This window comes from Hyposmocoma kahamanoa, unplaced genomic scaffold, assembly GCF_003589595.1.
Source record: "Hyposmocoma kahamanoa isolate Upper Pololo Valley unplaced genomic scaffold, ASM358959v1 66, whole genome shotgun sequence".
Lineage (NCBI taxonomy): Eukaryota > Metazoa > Arthropoda > Insecta > Lepidoptera > Cosmopterigidae > Hyposmocoma > Hyposmocoma kahamanoa.
Window position 1 is genome coordinate 25,012,341 of NW_020653854.1, and position 13,763 is coordinate 25,026,103.

At 35.6% G+C, this 13,763-nt stretch overlaps 2 protein-coding genes across 2 annotated transcripts; one reads left to right on the forward strand and one right to left on the reverse strand.

The window, feature by feature from the left end:
- Positions 1–327: 327 nt before the first annotated feature.
- Positions 328–10,720, reverse strand: LOC113232081 (RWD domain-containing protein 1). The gene is made up of 4 exons (XM_026466708.1): positions 10,577–10,720; positions 10,289–10,491; positions 3,079–3,222; positions 328–522 (listed from the first exon to the last, which is right to left on the reverse strand). Exons 1-4 carry the CDS (start codon positions 10,647–10,649, stop codon positions 328–330), a joined length of 615 nt encoding a protein of 204 aa, XP_026322493.1. The 5' UTR covers positions 10,650–10,720.
- A 502-nt stretch (positions 10,721–11,222) lies between these two features.
- On the forward strand, positions 11,223–12,452 carry LOC113231701 (BRISC and BRCA1-A complex member 1-like). The gene is made up of 2 exons (XM_026466169.1): positions 11,223–11,374; positions 11,449–12,452. Exons 1-2 carry the CDS (start codon positions 11,316–11,318, stop codon positions 12,236–12,238), a joined length of 849 nt encoding a protein of 282 aa, XP_026321954.1. The 5' UTR covers positions 11,223–11,315; the 3' UTR covers positions 12,239–12,452.
- Positions 12,453–13,763: the final 1,311 nt, after the last annotated feature.

Sequence of the window (13,763 nt, forward strand, 5' to 3'; positions counted from 1 at the left end):
CGTGCATTAATAATAACAAAAACACCTCGAGTTCAGTTTCGCGTGTGGATACAGTGAGTGTGGTTTGTGTGAAAAAAAGTGAGTGACAATGGTAACGGCATAACAAATCGCGATGAAGGTAGTCGTCGACAGCGGAAGAGGTTAGACAGATATGTCTGCTCTTAAAGCTGTCATCTGCCCCCGTCCAGTCAACCCGTGACCATGGAGCGTGAAACCGTTCCGAAATATCGGGAAAATAAAAAGAAGTCATACCGTGGTAAGAAGCCTGATATTAGTGATAATCACTCAAATGACTGTTATTAAACAATGTGTAAAGCAATCAGAGATCTACTCACCATCCTCCAAGAACTTCAAGTCAGATTCATTGAGTGTATTATCTCTCATGAAGAGTTCCCTGCCAGTCAATTTGTTCTTATCCTTGGCTTCCCTTTCTCTCTTGGCTGGGATGCCCATGTCTGCCTCAAACTGTTTTCTCCACGCTAGGAATGACTCTACTGTCACCCTTGTGCCTTCAAACCTTTTCTACAATGAAAATTGAGTGAAACTGTAAAATGTTATTAACAACACTTGGTGTCTAATGAAATAATAATACAAATTAAACAAGCTCCTACAGTGTGGTGAAAATGTTTTTATAGAATAATATATGAATTTTCGGTAAGTTAGTATTTCTTTCGGAAGTATAGTTTTTTTTTCTTAGACTATACAACAAGCTCTTGATTGATTGCTAAATATAAATAATTTTGTCGGTATATTTTGTGTTTATTTTTTAGTAACTCTTTTTAACGCAGCTTAGTTAGTATAACAGTTAGTCACAATTCGCTGCAATTTTATTTGTTTTTCAGAACCTTTATTATTTCCATTAAAAAAGTTTGTGTTGTGGGTCGCTCTTCGCCAACTGACTTCCAAATTGTGTGTTAATGGCGCCTCTTAACGGCAATACGTGACAAGTGACTTGGCGGGGGATTAGCGATATTCGCTATTTGAATGGAAAATGTTATTGAAATTTGGTTATAAAATGTGTGTTAGCTGGCAAATAAACATTTTTTTTACTTTTAATTAAATTTCCGAAATTATAATTTGAAACACTTCTTGGTATCCTTATGCGAAAATAGCGCGCCTTGTCGTGTTGGGATAGGATACTTGTTTCATTGTAATTTAAATTTTGATCTTCTCATCGATAACTAAAGTTTTTATTGAACGAATAAATGATTTTTTACAGCGCCGTGTCATGTTTAACTTTCCATATACATTAGAATAATAACGCTTACTTTTAAGAAGTGATTCAAATGAATATTGAAGGAATAAGTGATAAAACTTTCACAATATACATAAAAGTGTTATTTATTAAATTTATTAAGCGATTGATTAAAAGTACGCCTTCAAAAAGTTTTTTTTCTTTCTGTCTGATCATATTAAAAATTATTTAATTATGCATGAAAGAGTTAATAATATAAAAAATTATCAAAAAGAAAGATAGAAAGAAGATAGAAAATTATTATTTCACGGTAAGGTCGTAAAAAGTTTTAGTTACGCAATAGACACAAGGAGAGGGAGAACTATTTCATGACGCTGATTATCTCTAGACATAAAACCCGGATATGATGACTATCGTAATATGACTTTTATGATAAGGATTTATAAAAAGTTTTGGCCGAAGGGTGTCGTATATTGGCGATCCGAGGCAGGTTTCCTGACACACGATTGCGCTACACGTCGCCGACAAACACACTCAGGACCGTATTCGAGAACTCTACTCAATGCTCAAGTCAGGATCAGAGTGTGATTTCAATCACTGGAAATACGACCCTAATGGCAGGGATTTGAGTACGATTTCGAGTGCTTTAAACCATACTCAAATCCTGACTTGAGCATACTCAATGCTGACTTGAGTATGATTTCAAGCACTGAAAATACGACCCTAATGGCAAGGACTTGAGTATGATTTTGAGTGCTCACTGCAATACTCATGTCCTGACTTGAGTATTGAGTAGAGTTCTGGAATACGACCCTTAGTGTAGATTAGTTACTTATTTTTTTAAATATTATATTAATGTATGTTGATCCTTAATGCTCTGGCCACACAGAGCTGGCTGTGCGTTTCAGTGTGGCACGGTTCACATGAACTTGTACATTACAAAAATTCCCGCGCTCGGAACGTTTGCGCGACCCCCTCTGTATGGCCAGAGCATAGTTTTAGTAGCAGAAGAGCTCCTTGTGAAAGAGTTCGTCCAGGGAAGTACTGCCACCTTATCTATTTTTGCCGCAAAGCAGTAATGTCAGTATTACTGTGTTCCGGTTTAGAAGGTAAGGGTGCTGGTGAAATTACTATCATATCGGACTTGTCAACTTATATCTTAGGGCGACGGGCGCAGTGGCAGTGCGCCTCAGATCTTTGCGACTTAAAGAGCTGAGTGGCACTGCAACTGTTATGGACAGGCGTGTACCTTACCATCAGGCGCACGACTTGTTCGTCCCGTCATTCGATATTATAAAAAAAATATATGAATCCCAGAGTCGTATTCTAGAACTCTCCTCAATGCTCAAGTCAGGATTTGAGTATGGTTTAAAGCACTCGAAATCATACTCAAGTCCCTGCCATTAGGATCGTATTTCCAGTGCTTGTGTTTCAATTGCAATCCTGACTTGACCATTGAGTAGAGTTCTAGAATACGGCCCTTAGTTGCTTGATGTGAATGAACGAATAAATAAATACCTTTTCCATACTTCAATCACATTCTTGGGAAAATTAGCCATTCTGTAACTTTTTCTGCTTTTTGAAATAGAAATTTCCGCTTTCGGGCGTCGGTTTGAGGGCACAAGAGACAAATGAAAAAAGCGACGAGTGCACTAAAGGCTACTCCGAAAACCGACTTCCGTAACTGCTTCGGGATGTGGAAGCACTAGTGGGAGAGTGTTGTTCAGTCGAACAGAGATTACTTTGTAGGATACCATGAACCGGATTATGATTAATAGGCCGGATACTTTTGGGACAAACCGCCTATGTATTAATTATTTAATAAAAAAATAAAATAAAAAAAATTTAAATAATACAACCCATGTTCTCTTATTCTCTCTTACCAACTCTGCTTCCTCGTCAGCCCTCTGTTTAGCAAGAATTTGTGACTCCCGCTCCTTTTTCACACTGTCCCATTTATCATTGAGCCACTCCTGTGCCGCTGACACCAATGTGAACACCATCACCATGCCTAGGTTGTTCAATGACTGTAAATAAAAACATTAAAGCAATAATAATGGTCCTGAAGACACAATTACACTGACCGTAAGGGTGCCATCAAATTAGACACTTGTAGAAGCGCCTTTGAGAGATGAGCTTAAAGAAATTACCTTTATTAAGAAATTACCTTTAATTAATATTAATATTATAATTTCGAGTTCTTAGGTTTTCGCGATTGTTACACATAGGAAATGAAACTATTTTTCCGGATTTAAATCGCGTATATTTGTTTTTTCAAACATCCCCTTATAGGATGCAGGAGTTTACAAGCTTGACTGTGAGTGCGGTCTCTCTTATATTGGACAAACAAAGCGAAGTATTTGTACCCGCGTCAAAGAACATATAGCTGATGTCAAACATCGTCGCGTAAACAAGTCTGCAGTCTGCGAGCATGTCATGGATAAACCTACTCATTCAATGAAGTTTGACAATCCCCAGGTCCTTGCAAAAGAAGTCCGTTATCTACCCAGGATGCTGCGAGAGGCCATTGAAATTAAAAAACATCCTAATTTCAACAGGGAAGATCGTTTCTCCGTACCACCGGTTTGGGATCCAGTATTTCCTCTAATGAAAAATCCCAAACAGACAAGACTGCAGTACTAATTAATATGTTTTAGTTTATTCTAATTTCGATTATTAATTAATAATAAATTGAACTTAATAAAAATTCATTCAATAAAATAATTTGTAAAACATAATGTAGCGTAAATTGGAATGTTTTCTTTGTAAAATTAAAAATAAGGTATTTAATTAATGACTATTATAACTATAGTTTAAAAATAGGGTGGTGGTAGGGGAAAATCAATATTAGACATAACTGGTTGAAGATTGTACCACCTCAGTCAACCGTGACCATGGGACCTGTAAAGGGCCCGAAACGTCGGTTTGTTTGAAAAAACAAATATACGCGATTGAAATCTGAAATTACCATTCTTACACTAGCATCACAGAACATTTATGAAAGTTATTTATTTTAAGAAAAATATTATTTTCACTATCACTTTTTATTTTTATGGCTCCATCATTATGAGAAATGATGATTTTGCCAATGTCACGGTTGAAAGAAAAAAAACGAAACAAAAAAAAAATTTCGCTAAGCTCTAATAGGACATTAACCGGTGTTGGTAAGTTGGACCACGGGAGTACTCAGTTGAGAATGTAAAACAAAAGACAACATTTATGACAGACAAATATATGTTATTTAAGTGGATACATTTACATAGAGTAACAATATGGGGGGAGAACACTAAAGAGGTTATTTTTATTTTATAAAAAATAGTGACAGACATAACATTAATACAAGGAATAAAAATTAACTACCTGTCCTTGACAGTTGTCTTCATGAAAACTCAAATTAATTTATGGGGCAATGTCTGCGCTTCTATAATAAGATCCTATTTGATTTATTTATTTAATAGTTTATTGTACAGGAAAAATACAACAAGTCACAAAGAATACAAGGGAAATTAAAAATAAAAGGTTCTGCTTATTTCTAATAGAAATTTCTTCCTGCAGACCTAAATACAGGACACTATAACTAAAAGAACGGCATATGTGCACAACAAAACAAGGAACAAAAAAAAATAATATAATAATATTAAATTGTAATAAATTATATAAATACTTAGATAAATACATATTTTATAATATAATACTTAAGATATGGATGGAATAATGCTCTTTAACTCTCACTTTAAAAACAGCTAACGATTTACTTTCGTGAACAGTAATAAGAAGTGCATTCCAAAGTTTGACCGCATGAACAGTGAAGGAGTGAGAATAGAAACCGGAATTGAAGCATAGAAAAGATAACTGGGACCTAACAAGAGAGCGACAAGGTTTATCCTGGCACCTAAGGAAGCTCAAACGTTCTTTCAGGTACCCGGGAGACACAGGGTTATGTAAAATATTGTAAAGATTGGAGACAATATACAAATTCCTGCGGAGACGGATGGGAAACCATTTGAGCTGACTGCGGAAATGTCAAATTCGGTCATATTTACGAAGCCCAAAGATGAACCTTATACATAGGTTTTGCAGTCGTTCAAGCTTATTTAGCAGTTCTTCAGTAGCATCCAAATGGTAGGAATCAGCATAGTCTAACAAGGGTAAAATAAGTGTTTGGACTAAACATATCTTGGTTTTTAAAGGTAAAACGTTTTGGAGGCGCTTAAGTGAGTGCAAGGAGAAATGGACTTTACGACTGACTTCATTAATATGTGGAGTCCAAACCAAATTACGATCTAAAAGCAAGCCAAGATTAGTTGCAGTAGAAGCATAAGCAATAGGCGTGGAATTATACACTATAGGTGGGACAGAATCTGGATGCAATATGCCACGCATATACCCACTTCTCACAATCATAGCCTGCGACTTTTTGGGATTCACCAATAAACCAAAAGACTCAGCCCAATGAGCGATGCTTCGTAAATCAACATTAACCGCTTCAACGGCTGTAATGACATCAGACGTTTTAAAACTGCGGTATAGCTGCAAATTGTCAGCATAGAGATGAAAGTTTGAAGACAGCACAAAAGTGACAGAGTTAATGAAAACAGAGAAAAGGAGAGGGGAAAGAACACCACCCTGAGGAACGCCAGCAACTAAGTCCCACCAATCAAAGGAAGCCTCGTCAGAGCGAATACACTGCAATCGGCCTCTGAGGTAGGAGTCGAACCAAGCTATAACCGAAGGAGAAATATTAAAAGAGCGAAGAGAAGCAAGCAATACGTCAAAATCGACACAGTTGAAAGCACTGCTGAAGTCCAGAAGTATAAGCAAAGTGAGAAGACCATTGTCCATTACGAGGCGAATATCATGTTGCCTTCAATAGTGCAGTCACAGTGCTATGGCCAGAACGAAAACCTGACTGAAACGGGGAAAGCAGCTTATTAGAAGAAAGATACAACATTAACTGCTTGTTGACAATGTGTTCGAGGACTTTGGATAGAAATGGGAGAATGGAGATGGGACAGAATTCGGAAAGGCAAGAAGGGTTAGACGTTTTGGGTAAAGGTATAACATGGGCAAGTTTCCATTGAGAAGGGAAAGAACTAGCTTCTAAAGAGAAGTTAAAAACATGAGTAAGGATAGGGACAAGTTCAGTGAGTATGAGGCTAATCATACGGGAATTGAGATCATCATTGCCAACAGCAGTAGAAGAAATAGAGAGATTATGGGTTTTGACCTCACATCCGGTAACAGTCCGGAAGGAGAAAGAAGTATGTACCTCTTTACCTCTTTACTTTACATTACTATACTTTACTGTGTGTGCCGGTAAAGTATAGTCAGCTAAAATGCGAAGGGTACGATGCTTATTCAAAGTAACGGGAGTAGGGAAAAATGTCTATTAAGCGCGTTAAGATCAGGAAGGGACGAATCACCAGAAGCAGTGGAACGACCAATCCCAATGAACTTTAGGAATTTCCAGATCTGAGTGGAATCGCATTTCTCACCGTTATCGTGAATGTGCCGTCTCTTAGCATCTCTACACAAGCGACGACAGCGATTACGCAGGTATTTAAAACGAGGCAGGTTGTCATTTGTAGGAAGCCTCTTCCAGTGTCGTTTCGCCTTATCTCTGAGAGCCATAGCGATCTTAATATCTTATGATAACCAGGAGGCAGGTGCATGTCTGATTTTAACCCGTTTTAAAGGCGCATGACGATCTTAAAGCCTTAATATAATTTCATTGAGCAAAGCTACCTTCTGATCCATAACTACGCAGTCCAACACAGGAGTCCAGTCAATATCACCCGCCTCACTCTTGAGCGCCTCCAAATCAATGGCCTTGAAATTTCGGAGAATACGAAATTTCGACTTACACTTAGGAAAACGAATTTTATACGAGAGAAAGAAAAGATCATGATAAGAAAATACAGAAGAACTGTCCATGGGAAGCACAATGCTCAGGGGACGAGACTATCATAAAATCAAGAAGAGATGGAATGCAGTTGGGAAAATGATGAGTAGCAGACAAAAGTAAAATATGCAAGTTGACAGAAGAAATTAGAGAAAGTAATTTATGGGCACGAGTGTCAATTTTTAGCAAACACGTATTAAAGTCACCCATTAAAATAGTGTGATCAAAGGAAGGAGAATGGTTGGAGAGTAGACATTCAAGGGACTGAAAGTAGTCGATATTAAGGGAGGGGCTATAAAAAACTGCAAGGAGCACTTTCTTGTGATGCAAGGAAATGTTTAAAAATAGGTGCTCCGCGGAGTTTGAATATAAGTTAGGAGAAGCATCAACAACAACATGTTGAATATCAGCTCGCAGATATACTGCCACCCCTCCACCACTTTTACCCGTCCTGTCATTCCGAACGAGCTTAAACCCGGGAAGACTGAAATGAGTAGAAGGAAGAGAAGGTTTTAGAAAAGTTTCTGATATAAGAATAGCGTCAACAGGAGAATCAATGAAAGAAGCAAGAAGGCCAGAATAGTGAGAGAAGACGCTCTGAGCATTGATATGAACAACATTGAAATTTTTGGGGATATTGCAGAAGGCTGAAGATAACTGATCATGCAGAGTCAAAGCTATGGAATTATTACTGTCATCAGCACTAAGAAAATGGCTTGGAGATGAGGAGCACGAATAAAAACTATCATTTATCCCTAAAGTAACATCCATATTATTATGTTCAATTAATGAACACAAAAATAAAATACAATATTAAATTGAATAAATATATCCGTAATAATACATAAAAATATAGTATATAAAAAAAACAACGTACAAACTATAACTAAAACAACACCGAACCATCAGCACTCGCCGTTGATATTCCAAATTTTCCGTTTATAATATAATACGTAAATAGCCCGTTTAGCTCCTGCAGGTATTCTCAATCTAAGATGTTTGAAATAAATATTGTAAATGATAAAGGTATTCAAATGAATATTTACAAAGAGGAACCCCTAGAGTTTCTTGCTTAATCTTCTCAGGGGAATTTGCCTTATGAATTAGCAGTAGAGTTTAACCAATATGACAATTTCAAGTGTAATTTGCTTACTTATGAACTAAAGATAATTTTGAATTTTGCACTGCAGCAGTGCCACTGTCGTGACATGCGCTCGACACTTTTACAGTCACAATTAGTGAACTAAAAATTCTTATAACCTACAACGCGTGGCTGCCGCGCCACAGTGGCATCTTGTTTGAAGGCGACCTAAAGTGTTAAGAATGATTTTGATGTCTAAGACATTCACTTTCATTCAAGAAAACCTTAACCTTGTGTTCTACTTGAGTATGAAATAAGATCTGCAATAGGATATTGGCTATCAACTTATGGCAGGATCGGGGGAAACCGATATTTTGGCCCTGAGTAAATCTTTATCGATATTCGAGAAAAATATAATAATAATTACCGGTTGGCCTGAACAAAAGGGGACACTATGGAAACAGGGCAGGGAAAAAAATATGGTCAATGGTTTTTAAAGCTTGTTTCGAGTATAATAGATCTAAATAAACATTTTCTATTGTTATAATATTTTGTCTACAGACGATAATTATCGTGAAAATTTTTTTTTTTACTGTCAGGCCTTGCATTTAAAAAATTGGGTTAGGTTATTATATGAAAGAGCAGCACGAGCAGAGCGAACTAAGCGAGCGTGTTAGAAGCCCATTTGTTCGCGTTTCAGAGTTCGTTCAAGCCCTTTCTAACCAATTTCCTCAAAAAATATCAGATGTAGAGAAAAATTTATAAGAAGAAAAAGTGTATTTTTAGGTCTACTCTACTTGAAACAAGCATTAATAATGTTTTTTGTCAAAATTTAAAAATTAATTGAATTTTTTCTGTGCTGATTTTTCTCTGTGCCAAATTTCTCGATAATTATTATATAAGAAAAATTATAACAATAAAGTGTTTATTTAGGTATATTCTACTTGAACAATGAGTACAAAAGAAATATATAAGATTAATCCAAGTAATATATAAAAAGAGTAAGGCTAAAATACAGCTAGGACTACGGGAAAGTAATTCCAAATCAGAAAGGGTGTCCGTCAGGGGGATCCTCTATCGCCCAAAATATTCTGCTGCTTTGGAAAGTATATTTAGACACCTGGTTTGGGAGAAATATGGCTTGAGTATAGATGGAGTACACCTTAACCACTTGAGACTCGCAGATGACCTTATACACTTGGCCAAAGTCCCAAAAAATGCTACAAACTATTCTTCAACAATTGGACATGGAAAGCAAAAAAGTCAGACTCACTATGAAGACCAGCTAAACAAAATTGATGATAAACAATATTAAAGAACCGATTGCGATAACTGAAAAATAAAATTGAATATGTGGACAAATACTTGGGCCAAATAATATCCACAAAGGAACAAACAGACAAAGAAATTGAAAGAGTCACAAATTCGTGGACGAAATTCTGGTCACTCATAGAAGTCCTGAATTCAAAAGAAATTGATACAAAATCGAATTCAAATATGTGCATTGTACTAGTGACCACATATGGATACCAGACATGGTTGCTTTACTAAAAACATTACAAAAGACTCGATGTTTGTCAGAATACTATGGAAAGAAGTGTGCTCAACATAAAAATTGAAAGATAAAGTCAAACTAACCACAATTAAAAATAAATCAAAGACTAAAAATTCAATTCAATAATAAAACAGCAAAAATGGCATTGGAAACATGATGAGAGAAAAAATTTATAAGTGGACAAGGAATGTTGTGGAATGGTACCCAGGAGAGATAGAAAAAGGTAGAAAGGGAGACCATACTTTATATGGGAAGACAATTTTAAATATGTTGCTGGAGATAGGATAGGGAGAAATGGAAATCTCTGGAAGAGGCCTATGTCTTAGGACAACCTGAAAGTATAGTCAACAAATTTAAGTAATAACAAATAAGTAATTTAATAATAAGCATGCATGTCATACAATGTTTCTGTGTTAAATAAGTTAGTATGTAAATAAATAAAAAATTCTACTTGAAACAACCATCAAATTACAATAACATTTTAAGAGCGAGAGTCAAAAATTTTCTAAGTCTCGTTTCCATAGTGCTCCCTTCGCTTCAGTTTGACCCAATTACCTCTTTATACAGATGCGAGAGTAGCTCCCCCTTATCAAAAGCATCGTCGAAGCTATCCTTGTCATCTATCTCAATGATAGGCCCCTCATCTGGGTACTTAGGAGTGTACGTGAATATCAACTTGCACGCCAGTCCATCGCCTTCGTCGAACCCTTCGGACTTTATAGATATCGCGAACTTATGGAACGGCCTTGTTTCTAACACTGTAACACATACAGATTTATCATAAAATAACGTTAAAATAGGTTGCACTTCGTGCCATGCTTGGTGAAGCCGGTGAATACGTACTTTGCATATCCGTATAGTAAATCGAGTCCAGTGCTTCGACCTCACTAGCTTGTTCTGCTGCATAATCATCCATTGTCTGGTTTATTTTAACATGGATTATAATAATATAAATTACCACATGAAATTTTCTTTCAACGAATACAATTTTGTTAATCTGACGAGCAGATGACGTTGTAGTTAAATTGAATACTAGAACGTAAATGTTATTCAAATAAGTAAAGTGACCAGTATAATCCGTATGATTTGTGTTGCTCTTTTTAATATCGCAGCATAGGGAAAATTCGATAAAAATAAGCACGATAAAACTGTCATTATGACATTGACATTAGCTCGATTTGAACATTAAGGGAGTCACCACATTTATTAATACGAATTTGGCTTGAGCCGAACAGAAAAAGCTTCGTATCCATGTAATAAGAGTAAAATAAATGCCGTGTGGTTTGCTCCTGCTCGAACCGCCGCCCGTCACAAAAAACACAACGTGTTTTTCGCTCCTATTCCTATTTCGTGAGCATAAAACATTTTTCTGACCGGCTTAATGCGATACCGTGTCTAGAAGTGTGGTAATTCTCTTACGTGCTTCATAAACGAAACGAAATACAGATTTTGTTTGTAGCGATAATAATTTATTCCTATTATTGCCATAAAAGCTAAATAAGCTGAATCGAACCAACAATTTTCGCTAATTTATTTTTTCTCAATTCTCTACTTTCGTGTTGTGTTCACACCACGGTACATAATGGATTCTCCAGATATGTTAACATCTTCAAACTCTAATGCGGAGTCCCATGATTCAGAGTAAGTATTAATTATAAAGACAACTGTGTTACTTGTATTCAGAAGTTTTATTTTAACTTATTTGTTTTTTCTAGGAATACACAACCACCCGCGCAGGATGCCGAAGACTACACAGACTTACAAGAACAAGTAATTGCAAACTTTCAGAAACCAAACTTGCCCAATGTAAATGTACCAGAGCACATAGTTTTTTGCTTGGACATCTGCCATGACAACCCGAACTCTCTATACCGTCTCGGCGACGGCACTACGTTTACTCCAATCAATATGTTTAAGCGTGTCTTAGACTTCTTTTTGTACTCAAAACATGCTATTAACAGGCATACAGAATTTGCCTTACTGGCTATGAAAGATACAGAGGCGTTGTGGCTTCATAACTTTACAAATAACTTAAAAGAGATAATCAACACTATAGATTATATAAACCCAGAGGAGGGCACATCAGAAACTTTTGATTTTAAGAAAGTAATTCAGATTTTGAAGCAAAAAATTGAAATACCCGAGTATAAGCAATCGGAATGCATTGTGCCGCCACCTTATGTTGTAAGAATGATAGTGTTGTATGGACGGTCTAGTTGTTTACCATTGATACCCCAAGAAGATCCGTACTTCATATCTTTGAAGAAACAGATGTATTTCTACATTGACATCTTATTAGCACACGAAGAAGACTGCGCACTGTACAAATGTGAAGACATATATGATGCATTGCAAGATTTGGATGACGGCTACTCTTATGTTTACGAAGTATCAAGAAACGCCACGAAAATTCATGATTGTATAGCAAAGTTATTGGCACACCCTCTACAAAGACCTTTGCAAAAAAATACTGACTATAGTTTTGGGTCTAGGTCAAATTTTTAGTATTAAATTTTTTATTACTTTTCAGTATATCTGAAGTAGCTCAAACTGATAAAAAATAAATTTTGCAATTTTGTTCAATGACAATATGATAAGTCAATAGTTTAGAGGAGAAAGGGCGTAAAAGTCAATCTTATCAAAAAATTGTTGATTACATCCATTGCCTTACAATTATATGGACATCGGGTCCACGCTAAAAAGTGTCCGAACTTACAGGGCGTTAAAATCGAGCGTCATTCACGCTCTAGTCTTTGTTTGTTCGACTGACAGCGAAGCAAGCAAAATTAGACAGTACTGCGATGACATTACAATTTAAATTCAACGTTTAAACTTTTTCATATTCCTTTACATGTCACTATGTTTAAATAGGTTGACTTGGGACATTTTTTTCGTGGTTTTTGTATTAGACCCGTCGTCCATTTATTTGTAAGTCAATGATTACATCATTGGGTGCTCTTTGTGGATGTTTACTCAAATTTTTCATGTAAACAGTGTGGTAAAAATAAAAAAATATGAATCTAAGTTTATAAATTTTTGTTCTTCACTTGTCTTTGTTTACTATGTTTGACTTTTATGCCCCTTCCTCCACCAAAAGAGAAACAATTTAATCCTCTTTTCCAAGCAGAATGAAAATAAAATATCTAAAAATAATTTTGACATATTTATTTATTTCAGCTTTCAGGGATTATGATTGGTACAAAAAAAACAACTAAGGCTATTATTATATGATAGTAAAATACTTACAATATTTATAATGTACTTTTGCAGTTGATTGACATAGATTTAGGTATTGACGCAAACCTTTACAATTTGGAACGACACAATTAAGATGTTAGCCGTTGTTACCCCATTAATAAGTCATGATTATTTTAAGCTGAATGTTTTGTCGAAAAGCTTTGTTAATAGCTAATAATACTTTATATAGTAATATTTTGGGGCCTAGCAGAGCACAATTTATCTGAAACAAATTGTCATTTTATAAAATGTTAACAATTCAGCCAAAGTAATCACAAGTGCTACCTATATTTCAATCATTGCTACACTAACCGGCACAGCCAACAATTTTATTCGATCTTACCAATAATGATTATAATACTTGCCTCACTATAAATGGTATAATGAAACATCACATGTATGAGAATTTTGAAAAAGTGAAACTCATTTTTCCGAAGCATTCTTCAGATAAAATATTAACGTCTTCTCGGGTAAAATTGTATTAATAGCTCCATGTTGAAATTGGCTATTTATTGCAATCTTTATAGATTATATACAATCTTTTTACAAGGAGCCCTTGCTGTTCATAAAACTAATATTGAGCATAGATAATAAACTCATGAAGCTATTCATTTGCCTGCATTTGTAACGGCACTTAAGCAAACCTAAACTGCACACATTCTGATGTGAAGAAAACATGCAGCTCATTTAAAACAAGTGTAATCAAACATTACTGTGTAGTAAATAATATAAAAAAATAAAGTAATATGATCCATAAAAAATAAAAATATTTACAATGATTAGCTATAAAACT